Source organism: Leiobunum rupestre, chromosome 1 (assembly GCF_980474605.1).
Source record: "Leiobunum rupestre chromosome 1, qqLeiRupe1.1.hap1, whole genome shotgun sequence".
NCBI classification, from domain to species: Eukaryota; Metazoa; Arthropoda; class Arachnida; order Opiliones; family Sclerosomatidae; genus Leiobunum; species Leiobunum rupestre.
In genome coordinates, this window is record NC_143384.1 from 5,129,012 (window position 1) to 5,147,389 (window position 18,378).

The window sequence follows — 18,378 nt, forward strand, 5'->3', positions numbered from 1 at the left end:
AGGGGTCTCGAACCCGAAAGCTCCGGTAACATGTAAAATTTTAACTGTTTTAAATAAAAACAAATAACATGAAGTATCAGTCATGCTTTAACCAATTATTAAATTAATATTTTAAACCATGGTAATTAAACGTTTAAACTTATACGATTAAATAAATACAGATGGCGCCACACTCAATAAAAATAAAATAACGACAAAAATCAATAGATATTAATAAACACAGATGGTGCCACAAATAACAAAAAAGTTTAAAAAAAACAAAACAAAAACAAACGACCAGGATAACCCCTGAACAAAGGTCGAGTCTCTATTGTATAAAGCGTCTTGTTATTCCCCAGGATGGTTTGGTCTTTGATGATGAAGTGCTGAGCACTTTGATATTTACAATTCTAGTCTGACCCGTTTAATTGTGTTTTTAAAATAAGCAAATCTAAAGAAGTCATTTCTTTTTATCATACTTTTAAATAAAGAAAATTTAATTTAATATGTAATAATAATTTCTTTGAAAGTACTAAATCAAAGTTAGAATAATTGGCAAAGGATAAAGATAAATTTTAAATATCTATGACAACAAATCCCTTCTCAGGCTGATGAATGTCGACCACTTTTTTGAAACACTAAAACCTGACTTTTAGGACAGTGAATAAAAACTAATACATTCTCCAGACGATTTCTGAGACTTTTCTTATCTCTTATAAGATAGCATTTAGAAAGTAAAGAATCTTCGCCTTACCTTTGCTGCTATAAGATTTACTGTTTCAGTATTTATATCGGCGTAGTCGAGGCCACTGCAAGAAATATTTGATAAAGCATTTTCATACTGCTTTCTTTAACGTTTTATAGGTTTTAGTTCAAAGTATTTTATTCGTTTTGGTTTAAGAACCAAAACCAAAATAATGAATGAATGTTATTTGAAACCGTTTGAATTAAAGAACAACGAATGTATCGAATCCGTTCACTTAGATCCGACCAAAGACCAGCTGACCGTGGGTAGCAGCTCCAAATCAGATCTGCTTTTGGATTCTCCGGAAATAGACGATTTGCACGCCTTGCTGAAGGAAACTCAGCGAGAATGGAAACTAAAAGACGTATCGGATCATACTGAAAAGTCCAACTGTGGAGTTTTCGTCAACAGCAAGAAATTGCCCAAGTGTCAAAACTACGCCCTGAAAGACGGTGATATTATTTCTTTCGGATACTTGCTGGGAAACCACCGCTGGGTGTTCCTAAATAAGAGAAAAGAAAGTGTTCTTGATGATGCAAATGAGATTAAAGGGCCAGACGACAAGAAAAGCACCAAACCGGACAAAGTGATGTCTGAGAAAATTTCCGATACTGTATCCAATGGAGATATAGAGGTAATAATTCATGCTATAGTAATTAAAATTGGTTTATAATAGCAATAATAACACAAAGGATACTTAGTATTTTTAATCATTTAAGTGGTGTCTTCTCTCCCGGCTAATTACAATATAATGATCATAAATTTAATGGACATTCAGTTTTTTCCACGAAGTATCCGTTACGTTCTTCTAATTATTATTATTTTAAATAAATGTAATCACTAGTTATTTATACCGTGCTCTTCGGTTTTCCCTTCCATAAAAATTTGTAGAGGTTCAAGGTAATAGTTATTGTAGGGCTTGCGTGGTATAAAGGGCTTGCCACCACCGTCCTACTCATTGTAACCCGGCCACCTGAATAATTAGCATTAAACGTTTTGATGACTTGGGCCTTAAGTATTAGCCTAGCTGATTATTACTATTAACTTTGATTTTTAAATATTACGAATTCGTACTTTATTGTATCATTATTTTGAAACCTTGTTAGTTAGAAGAAAAATAATTTACACATATCGCGGTTGCCTAAATGTCTCAATTGTCATTTTATACTCTTCACGCAGTTCAGGTGTTTGCTTATAAAAGTACTCTGCCACATAGATAAGGCAAACAAGTATGTTACACAAATGATAACCGATCAAATTCGAAGTTAAAGCCCTTCTAAGGGTGCCGTTGGCCTTTGAGAAATATTAAAGGCTAACAAATATTTTGGGAAATATCTAGTCAGGCTAGTCAGTTTCCCAGCGCTCGAACTAGTGTTGTTAATTTTCCGCAAAAATAAAATGCGGAAACTTTTCCGCAAATTGGAAAAATTAAAAATTAAAAAATCAATGACATTTTAAGGGTTTTTAATTTTTTTTTAACTTTTTATCGAAATAAAATGTCTAATAACCGTAAAAATACTACAAAACATGAATAGTGTTACATTGTTAATCAGTTTAAACAAGTCTAGAGGTTTAGTTTTACTTTTAGATTCGAAAAAATGAGGCGAAAATGCCGCTTTATTTAAATTTGCAAACAATATTCGACTAATCATGGAATGAAAAACATTTTTTTCGGAAAAATAAGGAAACTTTTCGGATTAAAACACTTAGCTAGAACCGTTTCTACGCATCACTTAAATATGTTAAAAGTAGGTCATTTTAATTTTGTGATGAACATCTCATAAGTTTTGTAATTAACAATCAAGCTCATCACTGTTAATAGCTAGTCCGGGTTAAAGGGAGAGCTAAGTTTAACGCTAGGTATTTAACGCAGACTGAAATACGTAAATACTGAACTTTGGTACGTGTAGCGAGTTGGAAAATAATTAGGACGATTAAAATAAGAGAATAACATTATTTATTAACTAATAAACCAATTACAATTACAAAGACCAGCGCACGTCTAAGCGCTTCGCGTAAAATGATTTCGCCAACTCAATCTAGTTATCTCTGCTTGAGAAAAAACAAAGCAGTCACATATCTCGTGACCCCAAAGGAATGTGGTACCAAGAGCAAATAGGGGAGAGTGAAGCTATTAAAACAAAAATGACCTTTCCCTTCGCTTGCTACCTTGTTTGAGGCGCGTAAGTCATGGGACCCCAACGTCATTCATCTCGTTAAACTACAGGCAGGCAGACTACTACAAAGCTTAGCAGACACGTGACGAAATATCCCTTTGATCTAAATTTCTTAATTAAAAATATAAATTTACTTTCAACACGCCTTTTGTTTATAAATATAATAGAACATAAGCATGTCATATAAAACAATCATTAGCTCGGTTTTATATTAAAATTAAAAACTAACTATTTTTTAAGCACAGCTATTTTTTAGGATCTTTTTGCCCCTCAAACAAGGCGACACGCGGGTTAGGCGAAGAGCTACACTCTCCCCTATTTTCTCTTGGTGTTACTCATCGATAGTTCTCAAAAACATGACCATATAAGGAGCGATATCAGAGACTGATAGCAGTCCAGTAGAAGTCGCTTATAGGGGGTCATACATAAAATTTCGCTACATTTAGCGACAAATTTTGAATTACGCTTTCTCTTCCAAGGCAACGCCGCCTCAAATCTTCCTTCTTTAAAAAGGATTGTTTTATCAAATTGTTCGTAACTGTCTTCTTCCGCGTCGTTATCGTATATACCGATGGTTTCGAGTTTCCAAAAAGCGGTTAATTGCTTATTAATTTCTACTTCCTCGACGCTAACTCTCATACAAATAAGTAAGCGTAAGCTATAGATTGTATGTAAAAGCGACTGATAGGCAAAATGCTCTGTGAAAATTCTGAAGCGATTAAAAAAATTCCCCGGGAGGGGGAGGGGGAGGGGGGATCGTCACTACACCACTGCATGTTCCCTTAGAAATACATAAAAACAATCGGAAAATGTCCAAATTCTAATTTCCCGACACCGGTTTTTGTAATGAATGTTACTCGCGAAGTAAAAATTGGGAAGTAAAAGAAGAGGGAGGGTATTCTTTGGAGAGGGAATGAAGTTCAAATGTAAAAAATGGATTTCAGGGTCGCCTGGTGAAAGCAACGAGAACTAAAGCAGCACTGGAAAAGGCTAGCAGGCCTTCGACTAGGATTGTTTCCCCGATGTAATCGCTAATCAAACCACGTAAGAACAAACCAGAACGTGGGTGCATCCTAGTCTGGCTTTCTACGCACTCTATCTTGAAAGCAGAATTCAGTATAACTTTAGCATTTGTAAAGTATAGGGCAGGCACACTTTTGAAAAAATTATGGAACTTTTCCCTACAGATATATTTTTATTTACGTTAAAAACTTTCCATATAACGAGCTTAGCAGTAGTATACATTTCAGAATGGGACTTGATAAGCCCAGTCACTAGAAAAACGTTACCTTATAAGGAGGCAAACTTCAATATCCATTTTGTAGTAGGACTTCTTGAGTAAATCATTACTTTATAAGGAGCCTAGCTTCGATATGTATTTTAGGGTAGGGCATGTAGATAAAACTAGTCACAAGTTTATCATTCTTCATTAAGAGGGAATTACGAAATCCACGTAACTAACTATTCTATCTCACTTGAAAACAGAAGGGAACTGATTAGAATAAAAAACCACCTTTTCCTAACCAAAGAATGCGCGTTTACTGAACGGAAAATCCGTCTTCGAATATTATCTACATTACTTATCTAGAAGGATTGCATTTGTTTACAATCTTGTAAATTAGATACAAACCTATTAGCTCTATGTATGCCCTCAAATTATTTACAAGTTCAAAGTGATTTAATTTAAGGCTTTTTCCAAGTGCCAACATTTTAGACAAACGGCGTTGGTCATCACGGTTAGTAATGTGATTTGCTCAGTGTTAATGTATAAAAGACATTTCCAAAATGTGTTGGCAACGCGAATGCTTTTGATGGGATACTTCTGTAGAACTGCTGTTTTTTCTGACCGAGGATTAATATTTAATTCAATTAAATCTCACTCATCCTTAATGTGCAAAACTGTAATGAATTCCAGACACTTCTTTTTGATTGAACAGAACTTTAATACATTTCATAAACATAATTTTGCTTAAACAGAACTCTAATAAATTTCATCGGCATCTTTTCGACTAAACAAAACTACTTATATTTCAAACATTTGTCTTATTGAACAACACTCATACATATTTCATACACATCATTTTGATTTAACAGAACTCTAGTAAATTTCATACACATAATGTTTATTTAACAGGACCTAATTAACTTCATACACATCTTTTTGATTGAACACAACTGTCAGAAATTTCATAAATATCCCTTTTTCTTAATAAAACTGTCATATATTTCATACACATCCTTTGGATTGAACAGCACTCTTATATATTTCACACACATAATTTTTATTTAACAGGACCTAGTGAACTTCATACACATCCTTTGGATTGAACAACACTCTTATATATTTCATACCCATCATTTTGATTTAACAAAAATAAGTAAATTTTATAAGCATCATTTTTATCGATTTTTATTAAACAGGATCTAGTAAACTTCACACATCCTTTTGATTGAACACCACTGTCTTTAATTTAATAAATATCCCTTTGACTAAACAAAACTGTCATATATTTCATACACATCCTTTGGATTGAACAGAACTCTTATATATTTCATACATATCATTTTGATTTAACGAAGCTTGTAAATTTCATACACATCATTTTGATTAAACAGGATCTAGTAAACTTCAAACGCATCCGTTTGATTAAACACGACTGTCAGAAATTTCATACACAATTTTTTGATTGAGAAAAGCTCATAAAATTCATACACACCCTATTGAGTGACAAAAACTATCATAAATTTAATGCACACCCTTTTGATTGACAAAAACTATCAGAAATTGAATGCAAATCCTTTTGATTAAAAAAAACTTTTTTATTCCCGTGTCAAATTCGCTACGCTGGTGACGCCACGATATCACTAACATATTGAACACGATTATATAAATGACGTTTGATCTGTCTTGCTCCTATAAGTAACTTGCCTTAGTGGCTTTTATGGAGATCAACGGTGTTAAGTTAATGAATATCTATAAAACAATTCCATCTTTTTAATAATCAAAGAACGATGTACCCCCTGTCATCATCTCGCCGCCACTGCATTGTCAAACTGTAGTCTCAACATATTCATTCTCCCTGAGAATAAATAAATACATTTTTGGACCAAATCATGTTATTTAAAAACCTCCTTTTAGGGGACTCACCCAATAATTTTCGTCAGTTGGCAAAATGAGGTTTGGTTGAAAAATCTAAATTTTATTTGTGTTTTTAGAAAACCTGTTTAAATGGTTTCACCAAGTGGATTATAATAATCTTTTTAAGGGGTAACACTTAAAAAATTACGCTTTTTGATATTTTGTATATCTATTTTAAATAAGATACAAGTTGGCCAGCCAAAATATACCTCTCCTCGGAAGAATAGTCCCTAGTGGTATTAATTTCTCGAGATAGCTCTTGAAGATATATCTCCCCAATTTAAAGTTATTTGTTAAAAATGTTATCCCAGTTCTATCCCGCCCGGTATAAAATTTTAATTATAATTAAAATGAGACAAAACGACCAATTTTAATTTATTCAGAATATCATAAGTTAGTTGTTACAACAGTGAGTTAGACGTACTATAACACAGCACAATTGAATTTAACCCTTTTTTACAGTACATGTTTATAAGTTGAATACATGTATAATACGAAGCAAATTTTAATGAAAGAAATATCTACAGAGGGTATTATAACGACCGTTCGCTTTTTGATTTATAATTTTAACGGAATTGGGCTGATTTTAATTGAACGATAGTTATCGAAATTTTATTAAAAGAATATTCCCTAAGGCCGCGCGATAAATTTACGAGAATAATTTCCCGTCTAAGACTAGATTTGTCTTAGTTCATCGTGATTGAAACATAAACCCAAACACACTTACACTTAAGTTAATATTATAAATTATACTGAGTAATTTTAACTCAAATCAAACTACCTAACTATAAACTCCGTCTTAATTAATAGCTGAGAGCTGTTCGCTACTAATTACTTCCAATATCTAATTAATTAGCCTCACAGGTTGAGTTGACAATTTCAAGGGTATAATTAGGTTATTCCAATTCAAAAAAAATAACAATCAATTTTATCTTACAGCTGACTTGAGTTAGTTCACAATTACTTTAACACTTTCAGTCTTAAGCACGCACTGTTCATACACTTAAGTCCATTCACTCACGTTCCAAACGCGAAACACAAATTAATTCTTTTCTTGACCGAAGACTGAACATACTAATTAAAACCGCAAAGTTACCTCATAACTTTTGACCGACACCAGGACCCCGTCCTCGTGGAATAACGAGAGAGGGAACGGCGGTAAGAATAGGAAAGCCTGTACTAAAAACGTTCGAGGTAAAAATGTCTTCCCCCATTCTCCCCCTTTCGGGTAGGAACCTCTGTAGCTTCCTGCGCATATTTTGCGCGCATTACATCATATCGCTATGCTGAGTGGTTATTGGACGTACCATTAGCGGTGTAGATTGAAAATACTTCTCTACTCTCGGCAAAGGCTTAGTTTGTTCACATCAATGTTGTTTTGGGTTTTGGAAAAGGTAGAAAAAATATCCCATCCATATAATCGTTATTGCTAAACCTCGAAATCGTTTTTACAGTTTTTATAGCAACAGTTTTTAATAACCATTTTAATTTAAAAAGATTGAAGTTAACTTGTTCCGCCTTAAGTCACGTTAAAAATCGTCTGCAACAACTGCCAACAAAATATCAAACAAACAAGCTGTACCTTACTGGATAGCTTTCAAATACGGACATCTAAACCGATCGCACTAGAGTGAATGCGCGATAAGTGTGCGCAAATGAACATGCAAGTACCTACTATATTATGGGGGAATGAACCGAAAAGGGGATCCTGAAGTTTTTAACGACCAGTTTTACAACACAAGGCCGCCGTTCCCTCGCGTTATTCGATGCCGTCCTGTAGTGTTTTGTCTGACAGCCAAGAACTAAGAAAGACTAAATTGACGGCAACGGCCTTATATACCCTTATTTTGTGGTTTTTTTTGACCCCTCGAGATTTGAGTTAAGTTCGAAAAATTGAAGAGATTATATTTTTTACCCGGTTTGATTGATAGTTCTCCACACGGTGGCGCTATATTATTACTTTTATATAGTTTCCGCGGGAGTTTTGAATAATTACCCTTTTTCTAAGCGTTATTAAAAGGTAAAAAACCCGCCTTATCATAATGGTGTCTTTACTTGTTACTCTCCTAATGGAAGTGAATGGCTCGGCGGTAAACTATCTGCATTGTAACGATGCGACCCGAGTTCAATTCGTGAACACGATCAAATAAATTAAAGTACTCAGATATTTAGTTAAATATAATATTAATATAATTTATAAATATTTAATTAAGTATAAGATTAATATAATTTATTAATTTTTAATTAAATATAAGATTAATATAATTTATAAATATTTAATTAAATATAAGATTAATTTAATTTATAAATATTTAAAATGATGTAGGATAAATTATAGTACCTAACGTTATAACTTTGTAAAGGACATTCGCCAAAGCTGTTTTTTAAAAAAAACACCGTATCTTAACAAGCGTTGGTGGCTGAGTGGTCAGAGTACATCTCGTACACGAGGCAGATCCGGGTTCGATTCCCGGCCGGCGCCAAAAATTCGCAAATTGATACTAAGCCGAATACCGTGTACAGCTGGTGGAAACCCTGCCATTGGACGTTGAGAGGTAGCATTACACTCAGCACTCGGTCCGTCCCAAAGTAATAAAGAAGAAGTTGGAGAGAAAACGCCCATACAAACTCAACACTCACAACCGTCATAACACAAACTTAACACCCACAACACGAACTCAACATTCACGACCTACAACATAACAATAACGAAATATCCGGTGAGCGTTGACGAAAAAAGACCAAGCAAACCAAACCGCAAATCAATCCGTTAACGCTCACCGTCACGCGGTGGTTTTGCCAACCCTTCAAGAAACGGCGTACGCAGTGATTACCCTTTGCCCCGAAAATGCGAACGCGTTCGCAGGACTGACAGACAGACCCACAGGCCTGCGAACGCGTTCGCATTTTCGGGGCAAAGGGTAATCACTGCGAACGCAGTTTCTTAGAATCAGGGAAAAGGTTTTTCAAAAGCGCCCCCTTTTTGTCATTGGGTGTAGTATAATTTTTTAAACGGCCGGGATTCGAACCCGAGCCCTCTTGAACGACAGGTGAGCGTTCTACCGCAGAGCCACGGATATAGTTACGCTTCATTGAAAATTAAAAACTCTTCCGAGGAGAGGTATATTTTGGCTTGCCAACTTGTTTTAACTAAATTTTTAACAACGTAGATATGCATTATTTAGAAGTTGAAGATTAAGAAGTGTACATGTTTATATTCGCGAACAGTCAGACAAAATTATATTCAACACTAGTAGTGTCAGACGCAACTACTAAATATTCCCTGAGTTTGGTCTCCTACACCCTTAAAAAAGGTTTATTTTGTCCCATATTTAACACCTTAACAAATTTTAAATTGTTCTACACCGTAAATAGCGTTTTTCCTTTTACGGTACTCAAATACTTTCTTAAGGAAGCTACACCCTACCCGGTTTTAAATCTCTCTATTTACTGTGTTTTATAACAAATATACCATTTGAAAACATTTTATTGATACTACTTAACTGGCAACTACGTGTGATACAGGTGTTCTCTGTACTTTCAGAAATTTGGAAGTCATTGTAGTTTATTGAACGAAAACGACTTATGGACCGAGACAACTTTGAAGATAGAAACTGCTCAGGATATTGAGATAAAAGAACTGAAGAAGAAACTTTTAAATTTCGAAATAGAATATAACAATATGTTCATTAATTTTACGAAGTTGACAGACTTTTCCACTGATCAAACTAACGAAATAGTATCCTTGAAATCTGAGATTCAACGTTTAACGAGTCAGTTGGGACCTTTGAATGCTGACGTTGGGCGGAAGGATGAGGAAATGAAATGTTTACAGGAGCACCTTGAACAAACAAAACTCTCGTAAAAGAGTTGAGAAGTGAATTAAGTGAGACAAATCGTGCTAAATCACAAATGTCGAAGAGACAGAAGGAGATGGAATCGGATCTCTTGGAATTTGAGACTCAATTAGAACAAAAGAACGAAGTAATTAAAAAACTAGACGAAAGTGGTTTGAATCTTTTAAGGCAGCTCTCTGAAAAGGAAGAATCCTTGCTGAAAACAAGACGACTCTTCAATGAAACCGAGGCTACGATGAACTTTCACGAAACAGAAGCGATGCACTTGTGTAAGGATAATCGACGATTACAAGAAGAAATAGATGAACAAGACCTGAAATATTTGAGTGTTAAAGAACAGCTATATTATTTACAAAAGGAATTGCAACATAAAAATGATTCCAACGACGAGCTAGAGCGCGCTTTGGAAGAGAATGGAGAGCGAATTCAGAGATTGCGAGATAAAATTGAGGCGGATGAAAAACACATCGAGAATCTTGAGAAATGCATTAACGACTCGAAAGATATAGTAGAGCAGATTGTCGAGGATTTTAGCTGTAGCATCTGTACCGAAATGTTCCAAACACCAGTTGCCTTGAGCTGTTCACACGTGTTTTGTCTCAATTGCATCAACGATTGGGGAAATAACGACTGCCCCAATTGCAGATCAGAAATTGAGTTCAAAGTCGACGTTTTACCGATACAACAAGTTATAGAAAAAATTCAGATGTTTCCCATTGAAACTACAATCGACTTAGCCTTTCAAACGCCTGCTAATGACGCATCCGATTCAATCTTGTCTTGTGACAATGACTCGCAACAACCGTCAATCTCTGAAGAACATTTAGAATGCAATGTGGCGCCAGAGTCTAATTAAATAGTTTACAAACTTTGAAAGACTGTGCTAAGACAGCATCGATTTAGTTTTATAAATAGCCTTGAATGTACCACAATTAAATGTATTATTAGGTTATTTCAAAAGTTATCAATCTGAAATTTTTTATAATTTAAAAAAATATATGTATGGCAATTAAATCAGGTTGAAAAGTGTTAGCAAATATCAAAATCATCTGTTTATAAAAATACTGATTTGGTTGACCCTTTTAGGGTCATCTATAAAACATATAACTTTCTAGCAAGAAAAGGGGCTAGTGCAGGTTTTAAATATTATATAATAATTTCGTATATATGTACCAAAGATGGTTTATAGAATAAACATGTTTTCTTTATATAGAAACATTTAAAAGAATAATATTAAAAGTTTTGAAGTACATTTTAAATAATGTTAATTTTCTGCATAAATAAACATTTTCATATGTGAAAAGAAAACTATACATTTGAAAAATGGGACAAGCGCCGCTCAATGCGTAAAACGTGGGGTTCTAATTGTAGAGGAAAAGTTGGAAACTGGCCAGTTAAGTTTATCAAAAGCTAAGTTCATTTTTTAAAAATATTTCTTGAAAAAAGTTGTTTATGTTGTATATGGCTATTGACTATTATTAACACTTGCTTCGTTATTGAAAACCGTTTCCTGGTTCGGAATTTCCGATTACGCAATCATTAACATAAATCTTTCAGTGCCATACTTGTCTTAATTATATTTTAAGAATTCACGTAATTTGACTGTGTAATTGGAGCAAAGACTTTCGGTTCGCCTATCATTGAGTCACAATATCCCAAATTTTCCTAAATACTTTAAATAGTTATGAAATTTTAAAGCTTTTTAGATTTTTACTCTTACGCATCTTGATAGTTAGTTAAAGCACATGTTAACTTAATGAACTACAATTAATACCCAATAAATAATCCTTCTTTTTTGCTTTTCAGTTTAAAGTGAAAGAGTATTGCGAGAAACAGATGCAGGATCTTCATCAACAACTTAAAAGTGAACAAGAAAACCGATTGAAACAGGCATGCGACTCATCGAAGGCTCATTCGGTTTTGGTTAAAAAAATCCAAACTCTAGAGCACGAGCTTAAGGCCAGAGAAAACCAAGACCAACTGCAATCAGGTCATCACTCTACTAGACCAAAGGTTTTAGACACAGATCAACAATCTACAAAACCAAAAGTTGTCCACGAAACGACTGCTCAGAAGTTAAGAACGGAGAATTCGCAATTACGCCAAGAGAAAGAGAAGATGGAAACGGTGGTCACGAAGTTTAAATCAGAATACGCCCTTAGGGTCCAAGATATTGAACAGCTGCAAAAAGAGTTGAACGACGCTAGATCACACGCTACGAATTTTCAGCAACAATTTAATCGAAGCAAGGAGCTCATTGAACGGAAAGATCACGACTCTAAAAAAGTAACCGAGACGAACTTGGAAATACAAAATAAATTTAAAACTATTGAAGAAGAAAATGCTTGTTTAAAGTCCCGCATTAAAAGCTTGGAGACAAACTTGGAGGAACTTCATGTCGCTCGAAACGAACAGCGAAACAAGATTGTAAGTCTAGAAGGCGAGCTCGTGGAAAAACAGACTCGGTACGATCAAATGGTCGACTGCTGGAAAAGGGAAGAGGATGGCACCGTGGGCCTTTTGAATCAGATATCCAGTAAAGACGAAGAGATTGATCAACTTAAACGAGACCTTCCGAATAATATGGTCCTAAATCTAAATCTCGAAGTCCAATTGAACGAGATCAAACAGGATCGAGAGGACCAGCTAATCACTATCCAACGCTTGCTAACGGAGCTTTTACAAGAGCAAACTCGATGCGAAAATGTCGTTGATGACTTGAAAAAAGAAGAGCAAGTCACGTTGGGCCTCTTGGAGCAATTATCGAAGAAGGACGAGGAAATGGAACGTTTGAAGCGACAACTGACCGACTGCGACGCCAACAGGAAGTACTACGAAGAGGAAATTCAAAAGCAAAAAGACAGAGTTCTTCAAATAGTTGAATCGAAAGATTCTCTGCAGGTGGAGTTAATGCAGCTGCAAGAGCGTTTCGATGCCCAACAAGGAAGTCACATCAATGCCAAAAATGCCTACGAGGAACTATTGCAAAACATATAATCTAGGTCTGCAGTAACGAACTGAGTTTAAGGTCATTTAGAATATATATACAATCCTTCCTACCCTTTTTAGAAAATGATTAAATGAGCCTAGATATATCCACTACAAAGCCCTAAAAAGGTTAATTTTTTACCCATTGTATGGTATATGGGTTCAATATGTAATATCTCAAATATGCAGGGCTGGCAAAATCCTTGTTTTTTTTCAAACAAAAACAATGTTTTTTATTGTTTTAAACCAGATTCATTTTTTTAACTGTTTTTAAATCAAACAATAAAAAACACATAATAAACAATAAAAAACTATGTTTAAAACGTTTTAAACTAATCATTATACTTATGAGTCAGACTCACGAGTAAACTCATTTAAAGAAATATTACGTATCATTAAATGTATTATCATTAGTGGCATAATTACCCTAAGTGTGTCAATAAGATGAATTTTTCAATGATACCTTGTTTAATGAAAGTGACGTAATGTGTTTGCCAAGCGGCGTCTGCGGTGCGAGCATTAAAAATACCATATAGGGTACTTGAACGGAATTAGCGAGTCCTACTTTTCTTTGGTCTGTTTAGAACAAGCTCAAATTGAAGATTCTCTGTGGGAAAGGCTCCTATAGGCACACTTAGGGTAATTATGCCACTTATGGTATTATAAATAAACTCACAGGGAGAAGAACCAAAGAGTACACGCTTATTTAAACGAGCCAAGAATTTCGCTAAGCGTTGTTGACCAACCATTGACGGCCTTAGGGTTTTCGATACCCCATGCAAATACTACATAACCTGTAGGAGGGTTTTTAATATAGCTATCATCCTGGAATTTTCGGTCGCATAGTACTAAGAAAAGGGCAAATAGCTAGTTATCCACACACTGGTTTTTACTTTTGGTTTATTGAAATGTGCACGTCTGCAGTCATAAATCATCACAAATAAACAATGTTACAAAAAATAAGAACTTAGATACCTCTATAATCTTAAAACTTCCATCACGTCATAACCCGATCTGTCCAGACCGGCCGTGTTTCTTGTTACTTAAAACCCGGCACAACCCGACTAAACAGCAACCCTACTTTTATCTCGTGCAAAGGTAGTGTCCCAAATAGATCTATATTGGAAGCTATATACATTATATTTAAACAAAAGGACAAAATTCAATGCGTTCGTAGCATTTTTTCACTGGGAGGAAATTTATGAAATCATATCGAGCCCTTTCAGTCGCTCTTTTCAGAGAATCTTAAAATCTAACTACCCGTTATCAATACATTTTACCTTTCTTAGAGCCTCGGAATGGTTTGAATAACGAAAATCTTACAAAAAACAATGAAAATTTACCTTATAAAAAACGTTTAAAACAAATTGATGTTTGTTTAAAATATTTGTTTTAAACGTGTTTTAAACACTTGTTTTAAACATTTTGTTTAAAACTTGCCAACCCTGCAAATATGAGGTTTATTTCGTATTCCCTAAATATATGTTCCTTTATTAACCGACCGGATTACTTGAAAACGGGAAACCCTGTTCGTGTATATGGAAATAAATTACTATACTCCAAATAAATAGTAACTTTTAGCACTAAAAAGTCTACTATATAAAATGATACATTTTAGTAATATTGAACAAGAATTAGATACAATATATTATATTGAACTAATCACTTACCTTAGTTCCAAAATGAAATAAAACAACTTACGTGTATTTTATATTGATTTTTTGAATTCGAGACATCCCCTTGCTCGACTGAAAGGAAAAGGAAAATTTTTGGTGTTTTAAACTTCATTGAAATTTTGTTCCTTTTTTTTGTAAACCGCAAAGATGTAGCCCAAGAAAGTCTAATTATTCCAAAACAAATTCGTCTCGCAATTCTACCAACCATCCTCCCAAATTTGGTTCCATTCTCAAGTGCTGTTAATAACACACATAACCTTTTCTCGGAGAAGCTGAACATTTTCTTACCTACACAGAACAAAACTTTCACAACATATTTTGGTTTTTTAGGTACAATATTTACCTTAACATGTTGTGAAAACAATTTTGTTTAAGAAAAAATCATTATCTGAGTAAAAAACTAAATAAATACTATTGCCCCATTTTTTCCCTTTATCGTATTTTAAAACGTTAGTTTCTTTCCCCCTCGCCGCATTTTATTGTGTAAATATTTTTTTTACCTCTCCGAGGGACAAAGTCCCCTAGGAGGGGTTATACAACGACCGTGTCTGTCTGTGGGTCTGTGGGTGGGTCTGTGGGTGTGTCTGTCTGTCAGGACTGCGAACGCGTTCGCATTTTCGGTGCAAAGTGTAATCACTGCGTACGCAGTTTCTCAAAGGGTTGGCAAAACCACCGTGTGACGGTGAGCGTTAACGGATGCATTTGCGGTTTGGTTTGGATGGTGTTTTTTCGCTCACCGTCGTGACGGTTTGGTGTATTACGGTTTTTGTAATGTTTATGCGTAGGTTGTGAGTGTTGAATTTGTTGTGTTTGTGTTCTGATGGATGTGCATGTTGAGTCTGTTGTGTTTATATGGGCGTTTTCTCTCCAACTTCTTCTTAATGACTTTGGGACGGACCGAGTGCTGAGTGTAATGCTACCTCTCAACGTCCAATGGCAGGGTTTCCACCAGTTGTACACGGTATTCGTCTTAGTATCAATTTGCGATCGCATCGGGCGGGATTTGAACCCGAGACCTCCTGATTGACAGGCGGACGTTCTACCACAGAACCACCGACACTTGTTACGCCTTATTGAAAATTAGACCTTCAGCTTTATCGGAAGCGTATTTAATAGAGTACGAAATTTTGGTTTAATTGAAATAGAATTGAAATTGAAATTATTGCATCGAAGAAATTCTAATTTAGCGTTTCTCTATTGATTAAAAACAAATGCGCCACCCAAGTTTCGAACCCAGACCATTCGGCTTGGCAGTCGAGCGCTCTACCACAGAACCACCGATAGCTGCTTAGATTCACTGAAATTAAGACAGGCATCGTAAGCATAATAGGTAATAAAGTCTTTTTTTATTAATGAATTTATGAAGGCCTAATCTGGTATTTTTTAAAGGTTAAATCTTGTTTTAGCGCAGTCAGCCGAGATTTGAGGGTTAAAGCAAAGAGTATAAAAACTACGTAACCTAGAGATATAATGACGGTCGAAAGCAGTAAAGGAAGCTGTAGCAACCGGGGGGGAAGGCACTCAGTGAATTTGCACTTCAAATTTCGGTACCGCAGCGCCACTACGGCAGTTTTTAGTACAATAAATAATAATACCGGAGAAAAATGGCAGTTACGGTGTTGCGGAGGTGCTAAATTTGGCATTTTGGATATTTAATTGTCTAATATCTGTCAATTCAAAAAAGTGACAGTAATTGGTTACTGTTTCGTGATTTTTTTAGTTAGAATTTGTGGATTCGTTGTTTCGGTGTTCAGATGGGAACAGATAATTATATCTACGAAGAAATTAATTACAAGGTCTATATGTGAGAATGGACCCTCTTGTACATAATATACTATGAAAGGTCGTTAAAAAAACTGCCTAGGTCTAAATTTAACCACTTCCTAGTAGGTTGTATTATGAAAAAAGTGTATTTTAACATTCGAAGTGGTAATGCAAACCTTGACAACCTTTTTTCGGATCTATTTTTTAAATATTAATCCTGACATTATAGCTTTATCTGAAACATGGCTTAGAAACGACCTTACTATATTCCAAACTATACTTTTTATGGAACCGAGAGAGAGAGAGAGAGAGAGAGAGAGAGAGAGAGAGAGAGAGAGAGAGAGAGAGAGAGAGAGAGAGAGAGAGAGAGAGAGAGAGAGAGAGAGAGAGAGAGAGAGAGAGAGAGAGAGAGAGAGAGAGAGAGAGAGAGGGGGGCCCTGTGGTTATTAAAGGCGGGCGATTAGCGGTTGCGGGAATGGATAATCTTGTAGATCCACCATTTAATGAAGCGTCAGCTTGACCCGAAGTAGCACTAGCGTACGTGGGAGAAGAGACGTTTACAGCGTTGTGGTGTCCAGTTTGAGGAGAGGCAGCGTTGTGCGTGCCAGGAGCGGATAAAGCAGCGTTGTGCGTGCCAGGAGCGGAGAAAGCAGCGTTGTGCGTGCCAGGAGCGGAGAAAGCAGCGTTGTGCGTGCTTGTTGGAATTGCAGAGGCATTTTGGTTGGATAACGTACTCGGAAGCAACGGAAAGTCATCTTCGGTAGTTTCGTCTGAAATGTTTGTTGACATTTCGGACCGTCGGGAGTTCGGCTGTACCGAAACTGACCCAAAAAGTTAAAAACACGGGCCAAGGCCCGAGACCCGCGTTGGCGACAACGGGAAAGTCGTGTAAAAACGTAAAATTAAACTAAAAACTTGAAACTAATGACTGAGATATATAGAGTACGTACTTAGACCGAAGAATAAACAAAAATCCGGATTGAAAAGTAGCGAAAAACCGTTGAACGGAAAACAAAAAGCGGAGCTATATTTGCACCATGCAACAGAGTAGACTCTCAGAGAGAGAGAGAGAGAGAGAGAGAGAGAGAGAGAGAGAGAGAGAGAGAGAGAGAGAGAGAGAGAGAGAGAGAGAGAGAGAGAGAGAGAGAGAGAGAGAGAGAGAGAGAGAGAGAGAGAGAGAGAGAGAGAGAGAGAGAGAGAGAGAGAGAGAGAGAGAGAGAGAGAGAGAGAGAGAGAGAGAGAGAGAGAGAGAGAGAGAGAGAGAGAGAGAGAGAGAGAGAGAGAGAGAGAGAGAGAGAGAGAGAGAGAGAGAGAGAGAGAGAGAGAGAGAGAGAGAGAGAGAGAGAGAGAGAGAGAGAGAGAGAGAGAGAGAGAGAGAGAGAGAGAGAGAGAGAGAGAGAGAGAGAGAGAGAGAGAGAGAGAGAGAGAGAGAGAGAGAGAGAGAGAGAGAGAGAGAGAGAGAGAGAGAGAGAGAGAGAGAGAGAGAGAGAGAGAGAGAGAGAGAGAGAGAGAGAGAGAGAGAGAGAGAGAGAGAGAGAGAGAGAGAGAGAGAGAGAGAGAGAGAGAGAGAGAGAGAGAGAGAGAGAGAGAGAGAGAGAGAGAGAGAGAGAGAGAGAGAGAGAGAGAGAGAGAGAGAGAGAGAGAGAGAGAGAGAGAGAGAGAGAGAGAGAGAGAGAGAGAGAGAGAGAGAGAGAGAGAGAGAGAGAGAGAGAGAGAGAGAGAGAGAGAGAGAGAGAGAGAGAGAGAGAGAGAGAGAGAGAGAGAGAGAGAGAGAGAGAGAGAGAGAGAGAGAGAGAGAGAGAGAGAGAGAGAGAGAGAGAGAGAGAGAGAGAGAGAGAGAGAGAGAGAGAGAGAGAGAGAGAGAGAGAGAGAGAGAGAGAGAGAGAGAGAGAGAGAGAGAGAGAGAGAGAGAGAGAGAGAGAGAGAGAGAGAGAGAGAGAGAGAGAGAGAGAGAGAGAGAGAGAGAGAGAGAGAGAGAGAGAGAGAGAGAGAGAGAGAGAGAGAGAGAGAGAGAGAGAGAGAGAGAGAGAGAGAGAGAGAGAGAGAGAGAGAG

General features: G+C 36.3%; 1 protein-coding gene across 1 annotated transcript; it reads left to right on the forward strand.

The window, feature by feature from the left end:
• The first annotated feature begins 800 nt into the window (after nt 1-800).
• On the forward strand, nt 801-13,126 carry LOC149960459 (uncharacterized). The gene is made up of 2 exons (XM_090164528.1): nt 801-1,358; nt 11,704-13,126. The coding sequence occupies exons 1-2, from the start codon at nt 897-899 to the stop codon at nt 12,892-12,894; spliced, it is 1,653 nt and encodes a 550-aa protein (XP_090020654.1). The 5' UTR covers nt 801-896; the 3' UTR covers nt 12,895-13,126.
• The last annotated feature ends 5,252 nt before the right edge of the window (nt 13,127-18,378 follow it).